At 42.6% G+C, this 25038-nt stretch overlaps 1 protein-coding gene across 3 annotated transcripts in view; it reads left to right on the top strand.

Moving 5' to 3' along the window:
- Positions 1 to 25038, top strand: part of ADAMTSL1 (ADAMTS like 1) — a 1125264-nt gene that overhangs the window by 967098 nt on the left and 133128 nt on the right. For all 3 annotated transcript variants that reach the window (XM_027549171.1, XM_027549170.1, XM_027549172.1), the window contains 2 exons: positions 405 to 558; positions 1918 to 3043. In XM_027549171.1, the coding sequence (XP_027404972.1) occupies positions 405 to 558; positions 1918 to 3043 (1280 nt within the window). The remainder of the gene's footprint in view (positions 1 to 404; positions 559 to 1917; positions 3044 to 25038) is intronic.

Raw genomic sequence — 25038 nt, 5'->3', positions numbered from 1 at the left:
TCTGTGTGTGAAGTTTTAAAATATATTATCATTGAATTCCCAGCCTTGCCAAATAAGTTATAAGAAGTGAAAACAGACTCAGAGTTTAAGTGACTTGCCAACTAGTGACATGCAGTACTGAGCTGGAATCTGAACCGTGGACTCTCTAACTGTAACTCTAAAGCCCAGACCATAAAAGTAAAATAGGTGAAATGTCCACAGGAGACTTGAGACCAGAAAAGAGTGTGGCTACAACGTGGATGTGTCTTTTCATACTGTAACATAATTAATTTCTCTCTTTCTCAGTTGCCTTTGCTTTTCCAAGCAATTTTTCTCATATTTTGGTGAGTTTGAGAATCCATACGAAACCCACTAGCCTCCAGTTCTCCGCATTTACATGCATTTGGCCTTTCTTCCCCCACCAGTGTTCCACGAGCTGCGGGGAGGGCACCCAGACACGAAGTGCCGTTTGCCGGAAGGTGCTGAAAACCGGTGTCTCATCAATTGTCAATTCCTCCCTGTGCCCACCCCTGCCATTCTCTTCATCCATCAGGCCCTGTATGCTGGCCACCTGTGCAAGTGAGTACGTCAGTGCTCTGGGATGGGGAGAGAGCAAGAGCGGTAGCTTTTCCTGAGCCCGAGAGCAGTGGGGATAGTCAGGCAGTAAAGCCCTCAGAGGGCATCAGGCTGCTGATCTCAGCTAGAGATGGAAAAGGAATCTTAATTACACATGGCCAGGCAGAAGGCTCTTCTCCACTGGGGGAAAACCAGCTTGCAGGAGGTAGAGCAAAGTGTACTTGCTGGCATGTGGAGATCTGGAAGCTGGAGTCAGTATATTACTAATGAAGTCTAATGTGACCCACTCCAGGATTTTAAACTAAACAGTGTGTTCTGTTTACTAGTAACCCCTAGAGGTATAACACTTCTGAGGTCTTCTCTCCATGTATATGGGGGCCATGATGCTCTGTAGGACCCAAAGGGAGACATTCTCCTTCTCTTTCTCCTCTGCTTCTTTTTATGATTCTGATTTCTTTCTTTTTAAAAAAATATTTGTAATTATTTATTTTAATTGGAGGCTAATTACTTTACAATATTGTAGTGGTTTTTCCCATACATTGACACGAATCAGCCATGGGTGTACATGTGTCCTACATCCTGAACCACCCCCCCACCTCCCTCCCCATCCCATCCCTCAGGGTTGTCCCAGTGCACCAGTTTTGAATGCCATTTCATGCATCAAACTTGGGCTAGTGATCTATTTCACATATGGTAATATACATGTTTCAATGCTATTCTCTCAAATCATCCCACCCTTGCCTTCTCCCATAGAGTCCAAAAGTCTGTTCTTTATATCTGTGTCTCTTTTGCTGTCTCACATATAGGGTCATCGTTACCATCTTTCTAAATTCCGTATATATGCATTCCATATATACACTGTATTGGTGTTTTTCTTTCTGACTTACCTCACTGTGTAATTGGCTCCAGTTTCATCCACTTCATTAGAACTGATTCAAACATGTTCTTTTTAATAGATGAGTAATATTTCTTTTTTAAAATGTCCTTTTAAAGAGAGGAACTGTCTTTCTCCTAGAATCACCCTCCATCTAGAACCCTTCCTCTCAGTTTCTAGGGTTAGAAGGCCCCAAGAGAGTGATAGCAGGTTGCCCAGCTGCACCTCCTTAGCTCTCCCCTGCTTGATTGTGGCAGCAGCTTGATGGCCCACACTTGGTAGCCAGCTCCTCCCGTAAAACAAGGCAGGAAACGAAGGGCCTGGCCAAAGCAAACTCTAAAGCGCTTTCCCTCTCCTTTCTTTGGTCCCCATCTCTCTTTCTTCTCTCCACCCTCACCTTTTCCGCTCTCTCTTGTCGCTGCTCCTCACTCTACCCTTTCTCCACTCTCCGCTTCTCTTTCTGTCTGCTTTCGTTGCTTTCATTCCAGGGCCCGGGCGGCCATCCACAAAGCATAGTCCTCACATCGCTGCAGCAAGGAAGGTCTACATCCAGACGCGCCGGCAGAGGAAGCTGCACTTCGTGGTGGGGGGCTTCGCCTACTTGCTCCCCAAGACCGCGGTGGTGCTGCGCTGTCCCACGCGGCGCTTCCGCAAGCCCCTCATCACCTGGGAGAAGGACGGCCAGCACCTCATCAGCTCTGCCCACGTCACTGTGGCCCCTTTTGGGTACCTAAAGATCCACCGCCTCAAGCCCTCTGATGCGGGAATCTACACCTGTTCGGCGGGACCAGCCCGGGAACAGTTTGTGATTAAGCTCATCGGAGGCAACCGGAAGTTGGTGGCCAGGCCCTTGAGCCTGAGGATCGAGGAGGAGGCCCTCGCGATGAGGAAGGCCAGCCCCAAGGAGGCCCTGCAGACGCACAAACACCAGAACGGCATCTTCTCCAACGGCAGCAAGGCCGAGAAGCGGGGCATCCCCGCCGACACTGGGGGCCGCTATGACGACCTGGTCTCACGGCTGCTGGAGCAGGGGGGCTGGCCGGGAGAGCTGCTGGCGTCGTGGGAGCTGCAGGACTCCACGGAAAGGAACGCGTCTTCAGAGGAGGACCAGAACGCCGAGCAGGCCCTTCTGCGTCTGCCCTTCACCATGGTGACGGAGCAGCAGCGCTTGGACGACATCCTCCGGAACCTCTCACAGCAACCCCAGGAGCTCCGCGACGTCTACAGCAAGCATCTGGTGGCCCAGCTGGCCCAGGAGATCTTCCGCAGCCACCTGGAGCACCAGGACGCGCTCCTCAAGCCGTCCGAGCGGAGGGGCCCCCCGGTGGCCATCCCTCCCCATAAGCACGTGTCTGGCTTCAGCAGCTTCTCCCGGATCTTGTCCACTGGGGAGGGCGGGGGCGGCTCCCGCCGGCCGCACCGCAAACCTGTCATCGTCCGCAAGATCTCCGCCGCCCAGCAGCTCTCTGCCTCGGAGGTGGTCACCCACCTCGGGCAGACGGTGGCCCTGGCCAGCGGGACACTGAGCGTGCTTTTGCACTGTGAGGCCATTGGCAACCCAAGGCCCACCATCAGCTGGGCCAAAAATGGAGAAGAGGTTCAGTTCAGCGACAGGTGAGTTTTGCAGTTACCTGGTCTGGGAAGAGCTGGGGGGAAGGGGTCAACTTGTGCGGGCACCCTGTTCATTCTTCCTTCAAGGTGTTAGCAAGGATAGAGCTTAGAGTATTGGGCCTCAGGGACCTCTCTCATCATGGGTTTTACGCTCTCTCAGTACTGATGGACTGTTTAAGCAAAGATAAAGTATTTAATTTCTCTGAACTGTATTCTCTCATCTTTGTAAGATAATGGTAAGAATGCCTACAACCCTCAATCCCCATAGGATCACTGAGATTAATGAGATTCTCTCCGGATAACTCTGAACCTTTGGCAGGAAGCTATCATTCCAGCCCAAGGCATTATTACATTACTGTTTTTGTGAGATGAACCGCTGAAAAGCTTGCACACCAGGATACTGTCTATGTGTGTGTGGTCCCCCAGGGCTGGGGACAGAGTGCAGCCAGCACCTGCTGCTCCCCGTGGGTGAGCCCATCCTCTGTCTGCGCTGGACAAGGCTGTTTGTTCCAGAAAGCTTTTATTCCCGGTTGGATCTGTGATTAATTATCCTATTATTTCTTGGTGTCTCTGTTTTTGTGTGTCTTTACTGGGACGACAGCATGCATTTGCAGGTTTCCTTGGGCCATGGCCATTCATAATGTAGAATCAATAGTGATAGAAGAGGTAATAATAGTATTTTTTTTGTACTATCTGTGTGCCAAAACCATGCCTTGCTTCCTACGTACCTCCTCTGTAATCTTTATAAACAGGCTTGTCCAGCCTTGACAACAAATAGAGCTGGCATTGACTGAGTAACAACTGTCTTCCAGGCAGGTGTAAATGCTCCGTGTGCTTTATCTCAGTGAATTCTAACAGCAGCCCTAAGAGGTAGTATAATTTTTATCCACACTTTACAGAAGAGAAAACCAAGCCTAGCAACTTACTAAAGATCACATTTATTAGGTGGCAGAGCCAAGATATGTGACAGAAATAAGAAAGGCAGCCAATGGAAGAATCACAGTCTATGGATGAGAGAGGAACTTTAAGGTCTGTGCTTCAGAGTCCTCATTTTAACTTATTATCTTCACTGAGTTCCTGAAGCATGCTCTTTTCATTAAATGTCCTTTTAAATACTATTGTTCAGTTAATCCTCTTCACTGGCCTGCTTATGAGTAAGGAAGGAAAGAAGGCAGGATATAGTATGTCAGGCAGTGTGCCGGGTTTATTTATATGTCACTACATTTGTTCTTCTGACAGTCAAGCCACTAGATTGACATTATCCTCCAGTTTCACATAAGAAATTGAAGTTCAGCAGCTCACCCAAGGTCACACTTTAGGAAAGGCCTGATTAAGGATTCAATATCAAGTTTATTGGATTCCAAAGAAGAGTTCTGTCTGCTCTTCCGAAACTTGATGAACAAACATGACTTTGTCCATCCGGCCTACACCTTGTGTGTTTTTGAAATGTCGACAGTATTGCTTCTCAACCTGAGCGCTTACAGATCAAACAGCTTTAATAACAATACTAATCATTTTTTTTCTGTGACACTCTGCTCAATGCTTTAAAGGTATTATCTTGTTTAATCTTAAAAAAAAAAAAAAAAACAGCCTTATGAGATAAATACCATTACTGTTACAACATCAGTAATAAAAAAAGCTAAGGCACAGATGTTGGACCCACACAGAAGCACTGGAGACAAGGATTGAATGCAGACAGTTTGTTTTGAGAGCCTATAATGGTAACCTCTCCTCTTGTTTGCTTCTTGATCCTCCCCAGCATAGATTTTCCTTGACCAGCTTCTCTGCTATGATCCCTGCAGTTCTTTCGAGAAATCTTTGTAAGGAGTCTGTGGGTTAGGCTAAAGTTGCAGTAAATCACATTGAGGTCACTGGGTCTCAGGGGGCAGCTCCAACATCAGACCCCCAGAAGGACGGGACTGATTGAAAGTTGTCCCGTGGTGCTCAGGTGAGTGGTGCACTGGAACTGCCTCTGTCATTGCACCGGTCACACCTATTATGCCCAAACTGTGCCATGCCTGCCATCAGCCAGTTCCTATTTTACTCATATCTTCTGGGCCTGTTGCCCTGAACTGGTGTTATTGAGATCAAAGGGAATAGCAGTTGGCTGTATGAGAGGAAAGATGGGAATTAACATTTCTTGACTAACTCCAGCCACTGTATCCCCATGCCAGCAACTTCCACAGCCATCATCTCTTAATGTCCACTGCCAGGTGTAACATACGAGCTGATAGCCTTATTTCAGAGATGAGGAAACCAAGGTTCACAGTAGTTAAGGAAGCTGACCCCTGTTAAATAGCTAGTAAATGGCAGAATCAAAAGAATAAATTCAAATCCAGTTCTGCCCAATACAAGCTCATGTTGTTTTGAGTGACTAAGTTCATGTTTTCATGCATCTCCTATATTTGATTCTGGATACCAAGTTGCCTCAAGACGCCTGCTATTTTCTCCTAGCCTTTTCCAGGGTCCCTTCCCTACTTCCTCCTAAAGGGTTTACAATGACACAGGCCACTGAGATGGGGAAGGGGATGATCAGGACTTTGTTCTGCCTGGAACTTCAAGGAGAATATTGAGGCCATGGCTTACTCAGGGGTCCCAACAACTGCCTTGAGTGCTGGAGTTTATGAAATCCAAGGATCATGCCTCATCTTGGTCACTGGTGACTGCAGGAAAAATGTGGGAGGAATTAGAAGGACTGAGGTCTTTGGGCTGGTCTTGCCAAGGCCCTTTGCTTTCCATGGCCTTAGTCCCTTCATTTAAAAAGTGAGGGAGGTTGTAGCAAATCATCTCTGATCTACCCTCTTCATTCCTTGATAGAAGGTCACAGAAGGTTAAAACCCTTGTGCTAATGGAGAGTGGGGAGAGCCTTGAGCATGTTACTTCGAAATTTGTCCTACAAGTTATCTTCCGAGTGGTTCACAGAGGTTCATTGATCACACGAGTTTGGGATATGCTCGCTTAAAGTTAAACGTATGTATTTACTTCTGGACTTTACTTCTATTTTTTAATATAGTATTTGATTTTTTCTTTTTTTTTATAAAAGTAATGAAAAGGCTATAAAAAATTCAAATAATACCTGAATCTATAAAGTAAAAATGCAGATCTCTTTCATGCCCCCAGTTCTATTCCCCAGAGGCTGTCAGTCTTAATAATTCAGTATATACCCATTTAGAATTTTTATATATTTTACTGTATTATATATGTCACATACGCACATAAGATTTGTGTTTTTTAATGCAATGTTATGTTTACAAATTTGAACTAATTTCTATTCAACAACATGTCTAGGAGACATTTCAGAATAGTATGTAGAGGTCAATATCACCTTTTTAAACCACTGATTACTGGTCTTGAATGTATTTAACTAACCCTCAAGGGAAATTACTTTGGTTTTTCCGTTTTAAACTCCTATAAGCATTCCAACATGTATAGCATGCAGTGTTTTCCAAGTACTTCTTTGATCAATGAATAATTTTTTGGTCTAATAATCTCAAGGACATCAATAATTCTTAAAATACTACTTTTGCCTTTTAATTTTTACCTTAATGGGCATTAGGAGTCTAATGGCTTTAAGATGAAGAAGAGTCAGCAGAATCTTGCTAAAAAAAGAAACCTGGCAGCCAGTTGCTAAAGATGAAAAGTTGTAGGCCTAGGACAGAAGAGAGCAAATTCTAGGTCATGAGCCACCAGGATATTAGTGGGAACAGGGGATTACATAAAGAAGGAAAGCACAGGGACTTAATGAGCTTCCACTGGTTAAGACTTCTCTTTCCAATGCAGGGTGTGTGGGTTCAATCCCTGGTTGGGGAGCTAAGATTTGTGGCCAACAAAACAAAGCATAAAACAGAAGCAATATTGTAACAAATTCAATAAAGACTTTTAAAAAATGGTCCACATTAAAAAGAAGGAAAAAAACCACATAGGGGTCATGAGCAAACAGTACTACAGTTTTTGCCACTATCAAGATATTTTTTCCAGATCTAGCCTTAACGGAACTTTTTAATGCAAGTTAATGGCATGCAGTAGGGAAAAATAAGAGATTTCCGTTTCTGATCCTTGACATCATAATTTTTCCATTTTGCTTAGCTAGCCAGTAAGAAATATGGCTGGAGCTTAGTGTTTTATGCAGTTTTCCAAGTGCTGTTTGAGAAAATAAAATGGTTGCATCTGTACAGAACACACAGGAGCCACAGAACTGCCATTGGGACTGCTCTGCTGTGGCTGTTGGTGACCTCTTTTGTGTTGGATTTCATTGCTTGTCATCATTCCTGTGTCTGGTAGCGGTTCAGAAATGCTCATTTATTTTTAAACAGAGAAGTGCTGAAATGCTCGGTGTTATAGTTCAGTTAGTCTGTTTTTGCTTAGTACCCAAATCCATCTTTCTGAAAGAGTCTGCAAACTTCAGCCGGCTATTGGTCTGAAGGACTTTACAGATATATTCAAGTACACTCTGAAAGCCTGAGCCACCAAGAAAGTGACTGAAGTCTGTTGTCTTGGCTTTTAAATATGCCAAAGCTTGACTTAAAAGAAGCTGGCTTTCAGAAAGAATCACTAACATTTCAGATACTACTGCATCTCATCAGGTGTATAACTTACTAGTTAAAAGGAATTCACCTCATTCTTAGAAGCACATGTCAACTTCTTAAGCAATCGTTTACAAATCGTTTAGTGTATTAAAACATCCTGATTCTTCCTAATTCCTACTTCTTCCTTTATTTCACATACGTTCCCATGCTTACTCTGAACCAGACCGCATGTTAGATTGAGGGATGGAGGAAAAAGAGGCTCATTCCCTGTAAAGGCAACTCAAACTCTAGTTTGGAAACCAGAGAAGTAAATGCAGGGTGTAAATGCTAAGTGAAAGGAAGGCATATTTCTTTATCTCATAAGTATTAATCTATCTGTCATATACCAGAGACACACCTACTTGCTGAGAATATTGTGGTGAATGAAACGCAAGTTCTCTTGCACTTCATGAACATTTAGATATCTGCTCAAATGGCACACGTCGGGAAGAAAACTTCCCTGCTCATTCTGTCTAAAAGAGCACTCCTTATCATTCTCTGACCCTTTAACTCTATTTTACTCACAGAATTTTATCATCCTCTGACATATCGCATATGGATGTGTTGATTTCCTGTCCATAATGGTAGGAATTTTCTTTACTGCTGTGTCCCCAGTGCTGGAAAGAGTACCTGGCACTAAACAGGTACTAAATAAACAGTGAGTGAATTAATGAGTGAGTGCGAAGCAAGACTGTAAACACAGAAAAGGACACAAGAAAAATAGCAGATGGTGATGAGTGCTGGGCAGGAAATGAAACAGGGCTTTGAGAAAGAATGACCTGGTGACCTCACTAGGTGAGTTACTCTGAAGAGGTGACCTGAAAGCCGAGAGCTGAGTGATAAGCAGGGTCCAGCAATAGAACATCAGAAGGAAGAACCTTCCTGGGCAAGGGAGAAGCAGTGCAAAACTCCCAAAGGGAAGATGAGTTTATTGTGTTGAAAGAACTCAAAAAGAAGACCATTTGGCTGGAGTGTGGCAGGCTGAAGGTAGAGGTGATATGGGATGCCATGGGGGCAACCAGAGACCTGGATGAGAAGTTGGGGTTTTGGTCTGAGCACCACAGGGAGATTTTAGAGGCTATTAATCAGGAAAGTAAAATGATATGATTTCCATTTTTATTGACCCACACTGGCTACTTTGTGGTAAGTAGATTATAGACAAGCATGAATAGAAGCTGGGGAGCTATCAGGGGGCCCTTTGCAGTTGTCCCTTCAACTCCCCAAGTATCTCTGTTGGCCATTTGGTAGTGATAGGTGCCAGAGAATGAGATCATAAATAAGGAAATGTCCCTGCTCTCCAGAAACTGAGATATACTGGAGGGCTACTAGAGAATACTACACTCCAGTGGTTTGAAAACATTAATATTATCACTCTCAAGTAGCTAATTTATAACCTGGAAATATTTCACATATAGAAGGCTATCTTAGGTCCCCCACCAAGGTTGTTAATTATGCGTTTTTAAAATCCTTACCTGATATTTCCACTCCGTTCATGATGGAGTTCTCTTCTATTTGCCCACCTTGCATCTGGGGCCACATGTAACATAGAACATACACTCTTGTGTAAAGCCTCCTCCCCCACAAAAAGCTTATTTCTAGTTTGTTCAAAAAGAAGAAAGTTGTCTCACAAAACATGCCTTATCTAATCTGAGCTCTCAACAACATTCTACACAGGCTGAAACCTTCTTTCTAAAAACGCTCTCTTACTACTTTAGAAACCACACACACTTGGCTTACTTCCTACTTCTCTGGTTATTCTATCTCAGCATCTTTGGGATCCTTCCTTCTCTACCCACCTATTAGCTACCCACTTAGAAGTCTCACTCTGTATACACTAGTGATCCCTTGGCTCCAGGACTCCTCTGTATGCTGATTCTCCTGTATCTAGCACAGAGTACATCTTTCTTCTGATTCAGATGTAAAATTGTCTGCTAGACATACTAACCCAGATGCCCCACAAAAGGTCAACTCAGTATCTCTAAGGACTTTCCAGGTGGTGCTAGTAGAAAAGAACCTACCTGCCAATGCAGGATGTGGATTTGATCCCTGGGTTGGGAAGATCCCCTGGAGGAGGGCATGGCAACCCACTCCAGTATTCTTCCCTGGAGAATCCCATAGACAGAGGAGCCTGGCGGGCTATAGCCCATGGGGTCACAAAGAGCTGGACACAGACTGAAGTGACTAAACACACATGCACAATATCTCTAAAACTAAACTCCTCAGTCCTTATCTCAGTAAAGAATACCTCCAGCCATCCAGCTTTCCAAGCCAAAATATAGGTATGCCTCAGAGATAGGGCAGGCTCAGCTCCAGATCACAATAAAGCCAATATCACAATAAAGCTAATCAATAATTTCTTGTTTCCCAGAATATATAAAAGTTATGTTTACACTACACTGTAGAGTGCAATAGCATTATGTCATAAAAGCCAATCTATATTCCTTAATCTAAAAATATTTTCTTGCTATCATCTGAGCCTTCACAGAGTCACAGTAGTAACATCAAAGATCACAGATCACCATAACGAATATAATAATGATGAAAAACTTTGAAATATTGCAAAAACCACCAAAATATGACACAGAGATGTAAAGTGAGCAAATGCTATTAGAAAAATAGTACCAATACGGCCTGGATATGAGGGGAGTTTGGTAGAGAACGGATACACGTATATGTCTGGCTGAGTCTCTTCGCTGTTCACCTGAAACTATAACAACATTCTTAATCTAACTATTGTTGTTCAGTCACTAAGTTGTGTCTGACTCTGAAACTCCATGGACTGCAACACACCAGGCTTCCCTGTCCTTCACTATCTCCTGGAGTTTGCTCAAACTTATGTTCACTGAGTCAGTGATATCATCCAACCATCTCATCCTCTGTCATCCCCGTCTCCTCCTGCCCTCATTCTTGCCCAGCATTTGGGTCTTTTCCAGTGAGTCGACTCTTTATATCAGATGGCCAATGTTTTGGAGCTTCAGCATCAGTCCTTCCAATGAATATTCAGGGTTGATTTCCTTTAGGGTTGACTGGTTTGATCTCCTTGCTGTCCAAGGAATTCTCAATAGTCTTCAAAAAGCATCAAAGTCTTCAGAAAGTTCAAAAGTATCCATTCTTTGACTATACTGATCTTTGTTGGCAAAGTACCATCTCTGCTTTGTAATACGTTGTCTAGGTTCGTCATAGCCTTTCTTCCAAGGAGCAAGTGTCTTTTAATTTCATGGCTGTAGTCACTGTCTGCAGTGACTTTGGTGCCCCCCAAAATAAAATATGCCATTGTTTCCCCGTCTATTTGCCAGGAAGTAATAGGACTGGATGCCAAGGTCTTCATTTTTTGAATGTTGAGTTTTAAGCCAGACTTTTCACTCTCTTCTTTGACATTCATCAAGAGGCTTTTTAGTTCCTCTTCACTTTCTGCCGTTAGGGTGGTGTCATCTGCATATCTGAGGTTATTGATACTTCTCTTGACTGTCTTGATTCCAGCTTATGATTCATCCACCCCAGCATTTCACATGATATACTCTGCATATAAGTTGAATAAGCAAGGTGACAATATATAACCTTGACATACTCCTTTCCCTATTTTGAACCAGTCTGTTGTTCCATGTCCAGTTCTAACTGTCACTTCTTAACCTGCATACAGGTTTCTCAGAAGGTAGGTAAGGTAGTCTGGTATTCCCATCTCTTTAAGAATTTTCCATAGTTTATTGTGATCCACACAGTCAAAGGCTTTTGTGTAGTCAATGAAGTAGAAGCAGTTGTTTTTCTGATGATCCAGTGGATGTTGGAAATTTTTTTAATTAATTTACTTTTTAATTGAAATATAATTGCTTTACAGAATTTTGCTATTTTCTGTCAAACCTCAATATGAATCAGCCATAAGTATACATGTATCCCCTCCCTTTTGAACCTCCCTCCCATCTCTCACCCTATCCCATCCCTCTGGATGTTGACAGTTTGATCTCTGGTTCCTCTGCTTTTTCTAAATCCAGCTTATACATCTGGAAGTTCTCAGTTCACATACTGTTGAAGCCTAGCATGAAGGATTTTGAGCATTATCTTGCTAGCGTGTGAAATGAGGGCAATTGTATGGTAGTGTGAACATTGCCATTTCTTCGGTATTGGAATGAACACTGACCTTTTTCAGTCCTGTGGCCACTGCTGAGTATTCCAAATTTGATGGCATACTGAGTACAGCACTTTCACTGCATCATCTTTTAGGATTTGAAATAGCTCAGCTGGAACTCCATCACCTCCCCTTGGTTTGTTCATAGTAATGCTTCCTAAGGCCCACTTGACTTTATACAGCAGAATGTCTGACTCTAGGGGAGTGACCACTCCATCATGGTTATCTGGTTCATGAAGACCTTTTTTGTATAGTTCTTTGTATTCTTGCCACCTTTTCTTAATCTCTTCTGCTTCTGTTAGGTCCTTACTATTTCTGTCCTTTATTGTGCTCATCTTTGCATGAAATGTTCCCTTGGTATCTCTGATTTTCTTGAAAAGGTGTCTAGTCTTCCCCATTCTATTTTTTCCTCTATTTCTTTGCATTGTTCCCTTAAGAAGGCTTTCTTATCTCTCCTTGATGTTCTTTGGAACTCTGCATTCAGTTGTGTATATCTTTCCCTTACTCCTTTCCCTTTTGTTTCTCTTCTTTTCTCAGCTATTTGTAAGGCCTCCCCAGACAACCATTTTGCCTGTTTGCATTTCTTTTTCTTCGGGATGTTTTGGTCATCACCTCCTGTACAGTGTTACAAACCTCCATCCGTGGTTCTTCAGGCACTCTGTCTACAGATCTAATCCCTTGACTCTATTTGTTACTTCCATTGTATACCCCGAAACAACATAAAAAGCTTTTTAAGTGTTCAATAGAAGCCATCAGATACTAAGGAAAAGAAACAAGGAAAAATAGCACCAATAAGCTTGTTCCATGCAGAGTTGCCACAAACCTTCAATTTATTAAAAAAAAAAAAAAAATAGTATCTCTGAAGCACAAGAAAGTGAAGTGCAATAAAATGAGGCCTGCCTGTATTTCTAGACTGTTCCAGTTCTTCAATGGGTCTTTCACCCTCCACTGACCTCCGTTCCCACTGCCTGTCCTTGGCTTATGTGTCAGCTCTCAATGATGGCAGCAGCCTCCTAACTCTATATTTGCCTTCTCAAGACCAGGGATTGGCAAATTCCAGCCAGTGGCTTTACATTTTTTAAAGAGCTTATTAAGAATGGCTTTTGAAGGATTATTAAAAGAGTAGTTGAAATTGAGCCCAGAGCTGTTTAATTAACTTGCTTAAGATCCCTCACTTAATAAGTAGTGGAGCTAGGGTTTGAACCCAGATAACTTAAAGGATTATGAAAGGAATGACTTTTGTATTTTTAAAGGATTATTAAAGACAAATAAAAAGTGGAATATACAACAGAGACCATAGGTGGCCCTGAAAGCCTAAAGTATTTGCTATATGTCCCTTTATAGTAAACGGATTCTCACTTCTGCCCTAGATCATTGACATGCTACTGCCAGAGCATCTTTCTAGCAAAGTCATCCATGATGCTCCCAGGCTTAAAATTTTTCCCTTGGCCTGCCAGCATTTGAAGATGATTTCCAAATGCCCTAGCATGATATACAGTGTCCTTTATCATCTGACGTCTGCCTACCTTTCTTGCTTCATTTCTTACCAGACCCCTCACTTCACCCCGCTGAGCTCTGCCCTTCCACGATACCCAGTTACTTGCTGTGTATGAGTTTGCCTGGGAACTTCCAGCCACTAGAAGTGAGTAAGAGCAAAGAGTCAATATCTTGTGGTGCCTTAATCGCCCATCACATCCAGGCCAGTGGAGAAATCCTCCTCATCATGGGCATCATTGCTAAGAGTTATGAGCACTTGCTTTGAGCTACAAGACGTTCTCAGTGTTTTATAGATGTCCATTTATTTTGATGATGTTGTTCAGTTTCTAAGTCGTGTCTAACTCTTTGCAACCCTATAGACTATAGCCCACCAGGCTCCTCTGTCCAGGGGAATCACCCAGGCAAGAATACTGGAGTGGATAACCATTTCCTTCTCCAGGGGATCTTCCCGACGTAGGGATTGAACCCACATCTCTTGCATTGGCAGGTGGATTCCTTACCACTGAGCTGCCAGGGAACACCTCACCCCATTTATTCCTAGAATAACCCTTTCAGGTTACTATTCCAGTTTTACAAATATTAAAATTGAAGCACAGAGATTGTTAGATTCAGTCTGGCCCCAGGGATCCTGTTTCTTTGTATTGATTTTAACCTTGGTTGAATACATGGGCTTGCCCCTGTTTTAGAAAGAAGCCATTGGGGTCAGCTGAACTTAGCATAATCCAGCATTCTATCCTCTAGCCGGCTGGCTTCCAATATGTGAGGCTTTTGTTTTTATTGTGGCATGTCTGTTTCAGGGAAAGACTTTTCTTCTCTCAGTCGCTCTCCCTTTACATATACACACCCAGCTGTAAATATGCACAGTGCTCGGCACATAATAGGCACTCAGTAAACATTATTATTGTCACATCTGTGTTTGTATCTCTAATCATGTGTGTTTACAGCATTGACAGCCTGTGCATGTATGTGTTTAGGTACCTCGACCACAAACAAGATGAAGCTGAACCATTTCTTGCTTTTCAGTCATTCTGCTAAATACTGAACACTACCCAGGCCTTTCTATTCTGCACCACATTTGAGTTGAGATTCAGGCAAAAGCTGAATTTGCATTTGGAAATGAGGCATGCTAGCTGAAAAATCTTGTAACTCCGCCCCACATCTAATACCAGGAAGCTCATGTCATTATGGACAAATATATGTCCAGTATTCCTCCATCTGAATCCAACTCCAGAAACAATACCTCTAAGGATGTTCAGATTCTCCCAAATTTCCAGAGGGAGCTGGGTTACCAAACTGGGAAGGGAGGCTGATTGAGGATCAATCTTTTCCTCCGAGAAAGATCTACATACTGCTGATAGTCCCACACTGGCAGGGAAGCCCCCACTTTCTACCCAACACCTTCGGTCTAAGAGTGAGCCTATAGTCACATACTCCTCATAGCTCAGCTGATAGAAATCTTAAAGCATTTAAACAAGACTTTCCTAAAGGTCATGTGACTTTTCAGAGGAATGCAAATGAACATAAAGACAAATATGAAACTAGAGACTTGGGAGAAAATACTGATTCCTTCTTCAGTTCAGTCGCTCGGTCATGTCCGACTCTTTGCGACCCCATGGACTGCAGCGTGCGAGGCTTCCCTGTCCATCACCAACTCCTGGAGCCTGCTCAAACTCACGTCCATCGAGTCGGTGATGCCACTCAGCCATCTCATCCTCTGTTGTCCCCTTCTCCTCTCCTTCTTAGGGATGGAGAAACAGCTCACAGGTGCCATTTCATCTATATGGAGCCCTAGGGAACAGGCTAATGCCAAAGAGTTTCTGCCTTTTGATCCCTAAGCCAGTCCCTGCTTTCTTTCTGTTGTGGTTCTGGGTGCACCCACCTCACTCCACCAATCCCTTTGGTCAGGAGGAGCAAGCTAATGGTTACAGCAGTTAACCCTGAGGACAGCCCACAGTGGTAGTGAACAGGAAGGCTAGAATCATAGCATCTTAGTTCTGCCACTTAATAACCACAGGAGTCTAACAGCTCTGAACCCTTGTTTTCTCATTAGTTAAAATGATCATAACCACCCTTCAGAAAAGTGAAGAAGAAGAGAAATATTATCTGTAGTATGCCTGGCACACAGTGGATACACATTTGATAATATAATCATTGTTCATTAGAGATGAGGCCAGTGTACCACACACCATCTTCCAGGATGTCACAAAATCAAGAGCATTACTCTTATTTTGAGGAACCCCTGGGCAGTTGCTGGAATACTAGCACTAAAAAGGTGTCTAGGAAAACACAATGTGATGGAGAATTGGCAGCCTATATCCAGACAACAGGAGAGTGTGCTTATACTCTACGGACAGTTTTTTCTGATGTTTTTGATCTGGTAGGATAGAGAAATATGTATGCTCTAAATGTTTATACTTCCCAGAAATCTCTGGACAGTGTTCCAAAGTGGTGTTGAATAGAAGATGAATTAAGGAGTATTTGGAAGGCTTTAGCTCGGGCAACACAGAGTATCCACAGATGGAAACTTCTTCGAATGGAAGAGAGAATCAGATGGAAAATGCCTCCAGGGTCAATTTCAGAACCACACTTGTGAATAATGCTATATGTAAAAGTCATAAGCACATGAAATGCAGTTTCTAAGTTTGTAGATAATATAAAAACTGGAGGCTGGGCAGATAGTGAGGGAAGAAGAAACCAGTTTCAATTTGGTTTGGCTTCTTTCCTTTATAGAAAAGGAAATGGAGATGACAAATGTTTTTCCCAGTGGAAAAGTATAAGAAAAGCAAGTCAGAGAAAAAAGAGCCATCTCAGTAAATAGATAAAGCTTAGCCAAAAAAAAAAAAAGATAGAAGATCAGTGCAAGGTCACAGAAGTGACCGGCATGAATCAGAGAACATTAGAGAACACAAGACAATTAGTGACAACCAGTCACTGTCTACTCTCTGAAAAGCTGGAGCATCTCAAAAGATCCCCCTAACAGTTAATTTATTCTTCCTGGAAAAGTGGTCCTAACAAATGGCATTTCTGAAAAAGTGGTTAACATTTTAGTATAAATGAGGAAGACACCAAAACAAACCAGAAGTGAAAGTGCTTCCGTGTTCTAGGTTGGGGTCAGCAAACTTTTCTTGCAAAGGGCCAAACAGCAAACATTTTAGCTTTGCAGGTATCCCGTCTGTCTCAACTATTCAGTTCTGCCAGTGGAGCATAAAAGCAGCCATAGATTCTTAATCTGCTGTGGCTGAATGCCAATAAAACTTTATTTACAAAAGCAGGTGACAGCTGGCTACAGTTTGATGATCTCTATTCAAGGTAAATAGGAAATCCAGTCAGTCGTTTCATGCAGAGGTCTGCAGTTTGAAATGAATTACCTGGCAGGAAGATAGAACTACTCATATTAGCAAATTCAAGATTTTATGAATTTCTGAAGAGAAGGAAGCTGAAGGGTTTGGCAGAAAGTATTAGGACAGAGTTAAGAATGTGTGGTCAGTTGACCTTTCCCATTCCAAAAATATTTTCTATACTTCCACCTGGAGCAGTCATGGAGCTTCCAGCATTAAGTAACTTTTAGTTGGCAATTAAAAGCAGCCAAGGTTAAAAAAAAAAAGTTGCCCTTGCTAAATGGTGATACAAAACTCTTCATGAACCTCAAGTCTGTTCCCCAAAATGTCTGTACAAAGTAAAACTCTCCCCTGCAAGGGTCTGAGCTACTATAATTTTTGGCTTCAGAAAAACATTCTTGCAGAAGATGTCTTCTCACAATATTCTTTCTGTCCTCTAGCTTCAAGCTACTTAAAATCTAGAAAATTCTTGTTAGCAATTGTCCATTTCCCTGAGTAACGACAAACCTTGGCACAAATTACCCCCCAACAAAAATGAGGCCAAACCGCATGCCTTCCAGCTATTTAAAATCCAGAATATTCTTATTAGTGATTGTCCATGTCCCTGAGAAACATTGGCATATATTACACTCAACCAAAAATAAAGCCAAACCACATGCCTTCTTACTAGGCCCCAGTGGATGTTTGAATAGAGTCCATTTTTTTTAAAGGTCAAAGGTCATTCCCAATTCCCTGCACCAACTGAGCAAGTTACTTTTCAGAGCTTTTGTGTCCTCTCTAAAATATGATAATGTCAGACCAGTAACATGAACGAAATTGTATGAAGCTTGGACACTTGTCTACTGAATACCTGCTCCCACTCTCCCTTTGTGGTAGATTTGATTATCCTAATCTTAGGAATCCCTAAGCAGAAGAAAAGTCAGCATTTCAGGGTAAGACAAAGACCTCAGTACCTCCTCCTTGGAGTTGTGAGCTGATACTCTTTGCACAATATTCTTTAACTGCTTCTAAGCTCACTTTTTTCCAATTCTTACTCTTTTCCCAATTTTACTTTTTTTTTTTGCAATTGCAGAATTCTGGCATTTTTAAAAGTGTTCTAAAATATCAGTATCTGGTTAATAGTGTTAAAACAATTATGGAAATGACTAGTTGTCTTTATTCCGAGATTCCTGAGTCAAGAATAGAATTGAGGCTGCTGCCAGCCCAGTGTGCCACGTGGCCTCAGCCCTCTGCTTGTCTTTCCCACCCGCAGGGTTTCCACCAAGATACACCCACTGTGGCCCACACCCTGCTCGCTCACACAGCAGACCCCTCACCTCTTCCCCCGTGGCCCTGATTCATGTATTTTTTTCTTGAAAACTGTTCATTTCTCAGTCATTTACCCATGTCAAAGCAGCTCATCACAACATCCAGATTACATTAGGTTCAGATATGAAGAGTGAATGATGATGGCAACGGTAATGCTAATGATGTTGTTCAGTCGCTTAGTTGCGTCTAACTGTGACTTCAGGGACTGTAGCACCTCAAGCTCCTCTGTCTTCCGCTTGTCCTCTGGAGTTTGCTCAGATTCATGTCCACTGAGTCACTGACGCTACCTCATCTATCTCATCCCCTGTCACTCCCTTCTCCTTTGGCCTACAATCTTTCCCAGCATCAGGGTCTTTTCCAATGAGTCAGCACTCACATCAGGTAGTCAATTTTCTAATGAATAGTCAGGGTTGATTTCCTTTAAGATTGACTGGTTCTATCTTCTTGCTGTCCAAGGGACTCTCAAGACGCTTCTCTAGCACCACAATGCGAAAACATCAATTCCTTGGCACTTAGCCTTCTTTATGGTCCAGTTCTAACATCCGTATGACTACTGGCAAAGCCATAGCTTTGACTATATGGATCTCTGTCAGCAAAGTGACGTGTCTGCATTTCAGTACACTGGGTTTGTCATAGCTTTCATTCCAAGGGGCCAGCATCTTTGAATTTTGTGCTTGTGGTCACCATCCTCAGTGATGGTTTGGAGCCCAGGAAAATAAAGTCTGTCAGATTTGATTTTCTTGGTGATATCAAAAACAACCACTAAATATTAATAGTAACCTACACTTCCCTAGTATTTACTACTTGTCACATACTTTTCTGTGTTTTTGAAATACCTGGACTCAACATAGAATATTCACAACACCCCTCAGTTGGTGCAGTAACGCTCCTCATTCTGTGGGTGAGACAACTTTGCCACTCAGAAGTAAATTACTTGTGCTAGGTTACAGAGCTACTGAGTGGGACAACTGGGGGCTGGGGCCCAGTCCCTGTGGCTCTGGAGTCTGTGCTCTTATCCACTGTGCTATGTTGTCAAAATGATGATTTTCAGCTCCACTGCTTGGAAGGTCACTAAACAAGTGTTGTGGCTTCCCTGGTGGCTCAGATAGTAAAGAATCCACCTGCCATGAGGGACGCCTGGGTTCGATCCCTGGGTTGGGAAGATCCCCTGGAGGACAGCACGGCAACCCACAGTATTCTTGCCTGGAGAATCCCCATAGACAGAGGACCCTGGCGGGCTACAGTCCACGGGGTTGCAAAGAGTCAGACATGGCTGAGCGACTCAGCACAGCACAAACATGTGTTTATTAAGTACCCGTTCCTTGTGTGTACATGCTCAGTCCTGTTAGACTCTTTGTGAACCCATGGACTGTAGCATGTCAGGCTCTTCTGTCCATTGAATTTTCTAGGCAAGAATACCAGAGTGGGTTGCCATTTCCTACTCCAAGGGATCTTCTCAACCAGGAATCAAACCCAGGTCTCTTGCATCTCCTGTGTTGCCAGGCAGATTCTTTACCAGCTGGGAATCCCCATTTATTTAGCATGTCAGCACTACACTGAATACTGAAGTGACAACTATAAAAAGGAGTCCTTTTTTAAATTTATTTTTAATTGGAGGATAATTGCTTTATGGTATTGTGTTGGTTTTGACCATATAGCAACATGAATCAGCCATAGGTATATGTGCGTCCCCTTCCTCTTGAACTTCCCTCCCACTTCCCATACCATCATTCCCCTCTAGGCTGCCCCAGAACACCAGATTAGAGCCCCTACATCATACAGCACATTTCCACCGGCTGTCTAATTTTACATATGGTAACGTGTGTGTTTCCATTCTGCTCTCTCCATTCGTCCCATCCTCTCCATTTCACCCTGTGTCCACTAGGCTATTCTTTATGTCTGCATCTCCATTGCTGCCCTGCAGATAGGTTTATCAGTACCATCTTTCTAGATTTCATATATATGCATTAATATATGATAATTTTCTTTCTCTGTCTGACCTACTTCATTCTGTATAATAGGTTCTAGGTTCATCCACCTCACTAGAACTGAGTCAAATGCATTCGTTTTTGTGGCTGAATAATATTCCAATGTGTATGTGTACCACAACTTTTGAGGTATTTGTTTTCAATCTAACTGAAGGGAAGAGATGTGGTAGAGTGAAAGGACTTCATAGCACAAGGTAAAACACCTCTGCAACGTCAAGAAAAGAAGGGATTCTCGTGGACTGTGGAAACACAGAAGGTTGAACTAGAACTTGTTCTTTAGGGATGGGGAGAATTTGAAAGAATCAGCAGGAAGAGGAAGAAAATGAACACTGCTCAAAACCAATGACAAGGAGAGTCAACGAGGCCATATTGGATGGAAAGATAAGTCTGTGCTAGAATGTGGGGCAGATAAGTTTGAAAAGATGAAGGAGACACTATTCTAAAGAGAAAGGATGTACCTATAATTTCCAAGTTCTAGTTGAGAAAATGGGTTTAAGAATGATTTGTTAGGATGAGAGTCTTGAAATGGTACATCATGGTCCATGTAGCAAATGAGTATTTCTGTGTCTAGAGCTTGAAATTTTCCTCTGACAACTGGAAATTCCAAGGAGGAATTTCAAAATGGAAATGTAGATTACCCCTACCTGTACCACTAAAAATTACTAATTTATTAGATGTATCTGATGCTTGAGCTGATGCCTTTTTACTTAGAAAATAGTGAGAAACTACTTCTTAGAAATAGTTCTTCAGAAATTGTAAGCTCACTCCTTTATTTGATCCTCACAAGATCTCTCTGAGATATTCTGCTCAATATGCAGAAGGAACATAGAGGCTCACAGAGCTGAAACACTTGCCCAAGACTACCACCTGAGTCCACGTCTCTTGACTGTACTTGGGAATCCTTTCCCCCACTGCAGTTTCACATGGTTAGCTGTGGACATGACTTTGAGAAGTGGGCAGTTACATACAGTGGTGTCTCCACTGAGCCAAGGATTTTGAAGGCATCATGATACCACCCCATGTACAAGATTTCTAGACCTTTCCTCAAGACACCCAGAGAAACTTCCTTGCAAATGCAGAGAGAACTCCATCTCAAGCAGCTTGTGCTTGGTAGGACTGACCCAGGAGCACTTTGTCCATAACCTACTCATTTGGACAATGAAGGCTTGTGCAACTGAGACAATTATTTGTACTCTCTCAGGTGGTCTTTAATTTGTAAAAGACTTGAGAAGGCAGGCTGTCACCTTTACAAGTAAAGGTCACCAAAAAAAGCAAAACTGCTCTTTCATTTCCTAGCTAAAAACAATGGGCAAAGAAATTAAGCAGTAAGTTTTAGCCCAGTAAACCAAAAGGGAATGTAGGTGTGGAAGAAAAGCAATGAGTAGTAATACCTAATAAGACTACAGCGCCATTTGCTATATAGGTCTTAATTATGCCCTATTCCATGTCCCCTCGTGTCCCCTAATTCCATAAATTCCGCAACAACCCCAGAGAAATCTTTCTGGTTTTGTTTGGAAAGCAGCACTATGTTTCCATGCCTGTGCGTTCTAAAACAGGTCTGTCAAATCTGAAACCTAAATACAAGCTGACAGAAATCAGCTCCCAACAAATTAAGTTAAATTAATAGAGTAGATGCCTGAAATACAAAGAAAATCTTTTTTCCCCAGGAGTCTCTCTCTCTCTCTCTAGATGCCAGTCTAAATAGATTAAAGTAAACCTCAGTCTCCAGCAAGCCCTTTTCTTTGCCTTGTCACATTTCCTAGAGAGTCCTGCATGGGCGCCCTCTCCAGAAGTATTGCTCCCCCTAGTGGCAGCCTCCAAACTCCCATCTACCAATTTTATGGGCATATTAATGGAGAGGGAAATGCCATCTCACTCCAGTATTCTTGCCTGGAGAATCCCGTGCACAGAGGAGCCTGGTGGGCTGCTGTCCATGGGGTCGCACAGAGTCGGACACAACTGAAGCAACTTAGCATGCATGCATGCAAAGATGTGATTGAAAGAAAGTACTGAACCAAGAAACCCTATTTCAAATCCTGACTTTGATGCCAAATAACTATGTACATCCTTGAGCTAAAGAGTTCAGTTTTATGACTACAAGCAATTTCTAAGTATACACAGTAAATAAGAAATTCAGATTCATCCTGTGTAGATTTTGTCTTAAGACAACATTTAAGACTGTTTTATGATGGCAAATACTTTAGTTTCTTTATCTTTGTATGCAGTCTATGGAATAGAAGACTGTATGAATGCCAAATATTCAGATCTATATTCTCTTTTTTTTCCATTCCCATTATTCCCATCTTAGTTCAGACCCTTACGGCTTTGTACGCAATATGATGGATCTCCCCACTTCTCTTCACCAACTTTGTGTGAGTTCTTTTCCAGGCTCATACAGTCAGGAAGCATCATGGCTCACTCAGTAGCCTGGAGGAACTGTTACAGTAAGCTTACCTCCACTTAAAAGGAGTTAGTTGGGTCAGGCCCAATGTAAGAGTGGAGTTTACACTCTCTGCATGAGACCAGGCAGGTACAGTAGTTCTATGGGAAAAAATAAGATGATCTGACTATAGAAGCTAATAAATTACCTGGTGTGGTGACGGGTCGGGGCGGGGGCGGGGGGGGGGGGGGCGGCAGCGGGGAATTGGCCAGTATCATGAACCCCTCTCACTTCCTTCCTCACAATCTTTTCATCCCCTGTCGTTTCTCAGTTTTAATTCTCTATCACAGTGTGAAGCATTACCAAAGGAAGGGTCACTGGATATACCAAGAGGAAGTCTGCAGCTTCCTTATATACCTCATTTTAACAGTTCCTTCTGCTGGATAGGAAAACATATTTCAACTGGGTTTTAAAAATTGATATGCTGAAATGTAGAAAAATAAAGCTTAGAAACAAAATCAAATTCAGAAGACCTATCTTCTAATCTCCTCCTCTAAATATTCTCTTCAAGAACCTCTTCTGATAGAACTCTGATAGGGAAGCAACTATCCCAACAGCCTTGAGAATTTAGCAAATCTTCATCCCTGCCTTTTGAGGATGGTAAAACTGAATAATGATCCACTGAGTTCAGGAGATATCAGAGGACAGAGGAGCATGGCGTGCTGCAGTCCATGGGATTGTGAAGAGTTGGACCTGACATAGCAACTGAACAACAATAGCAAGTTCAGTCATCTTAAGTGATCAGTCTGTCAAGCCTGCTTTGATTATTCCTGTTTGGAAATTGGTTTGGAGGCATCCATATTCTTGAGAGATCATAAAAATTTAAATCATCAAGTCAGCATTTCATTTTTTTAATCGAAAACAGCCTGAATATGTGAAAAGATTTAGCAATAATACCATGCTGCATCTATTAAGATTCCTACTAAAAAAAAAAAGATATTATCTAAATATTGTATGGCTTAGCAAAGATAAGCAAATTATACAATCATCTTTCTCTTATTATCTCTTTGAAATAAACTAACCAACTAGAGTGTAATTGTTGATTTTGAGAGAAAACACCTAACTTGGGTGGATGAGTGAATGAATGAGTGGATGAGTCCAGTCACAGTGTCTCATAGCCCCTCTGTCATCCCTCACAAAGTTTCAGCTCTCCTTCAATGCCACGGAAGCCAAACTGTTCCTGTAATAGCGGTGATGGTCTAAAATGGCACTGAATCAAACACAATCATCCAGAAATTTCCCTTTAGCTAAGGTTTTCAGTTTCCTTCCTCACTGTTACCAGAACTGCCCATACATAGGAGACTGGAGAAGGATTGATGCAAGCCCTGATTTTCCTCTCTCCTGCCTTTCCTCCAACAGGAGGTAAGAAAAAGCAGTGCAGTAGGCCCAAGGCCGAGAACAGATTTGAGAAGGGCTGATTCATTGCCAGACTAGTCACCCACCTCAGAATAATTAAGAGCTGACTAGAGGTGATGCCAGACTACACGTACCAATAGAGTCTGGAGAGGCCCAGCCGAGACATGGTGAAGAAAAAGAAGTGTGTGGTGGGAGACTGCCGGTGGGACAGGAGATCTGAGTCCTAGTCTTAATTTTATCATTAAATATTGTTTTGTGCCTTACCTGAAAAGCAACCCCTTACCTGCTTGACTCCCATAGATGGATGCTAACATATGAGGGGAACATATGTTGGAAGCTCTTGGAAGCTTTGGAAATTAATAAGGAGGTGGAAAGAATCACAAAGATGGAAGTGACTGACTCCAGGAACCGCAAAGCCACCACTAACTCATTTCCATGCTGTTGAATGATGTATTGACCTAAGGCCTGGTCAGGTCCGGCACTGGATCTCTAAAGTTCCCATCCAATCCTCCCCCAACTCTTCTAGATTTTCCACCTCCACATACACACTAAAGTTATCATCAGCCTCACCATGAGCTTAAAGTCATCATTAGTCATTTATCTACTTAACTACCATAGAAGGTACTTCTTAGAAATGGCATCCATCTAGGAAAAAAAAATAAAATAGCCTGAGATAGGTGTGGATTTTGAAGCTCATGATATGTACTCACCATTTGATTCTCATAATCCCTTTCAGGTAAAGCAAAGTATCTGAACTCCATGGTGATTATTCTAGAATTATCTCTACCATGACCCTGAAGGGCAGGCTTTGCCTTCATTCTTCTGGCATCTTCTCTACAGAGGGCCCTCTGCCAAGAAGTGTGGGAAATGAAACAATAAATAAGATCTAATTTTTGTGCCCAGTAATATTTCCAGACTAATGAAGACAAAAGAATTGAGACACAGTTACACATACAGCTTCCTTCAGCATCTTCTCGTCAGTAGCCGATTTCTGGCTTCCTCTCTCCCACCTCCAAGCCTTAACAGATGCCTTTCTCCATATCTGGAAGCTCTGCCTACTCTCCACCATCCAGAGCATTAGTAACTCTTCCTTTATAACTTTGCCTTTTCCTGAAGCCTTCCCCAAATCCATCTGCACCATTCATTCTAACGTCTCCTCTCACCCCCAGTGTATGTGTTACGTGTATTCAGTGTCCATAGGCTGTCTGCTCCAACAGTTAGCATTTAGCCCAAGCAGGCAACAAACTGCATAAGCAATCCAAAACCGCCTTATTTGGGCTCACTTCCAGAATCACACTCAACAAAGTGGCAAGAGAGGCTGTTTCCCGTGTGTCACTGTGGCCAGTTTGTGCCTGTTGTTAAACAGGGTTCTGTTTACTGTCC

This window comes from Bos indicus x Bos taurus, chromosome 8, assembly GCF_003369695.1.
Source record: "Bos indicus x Bos taurus breed Angus x Brahman F1 hybrid chromosome 8, Bos_hybrid_MaternalHap_v2.0, whole genome shotgun sequence".
Classification (NCBI taxonomy): domain Eukaryota; kingdom Metazoa; phylum Chordata; class Mammalia; order Artiodactyla; family Bovidae; genus Bos; species Bos indicus x Bos taurus.
This window is presented reverse-complemented; position numbering and strand designations above follow the sequence as displayed.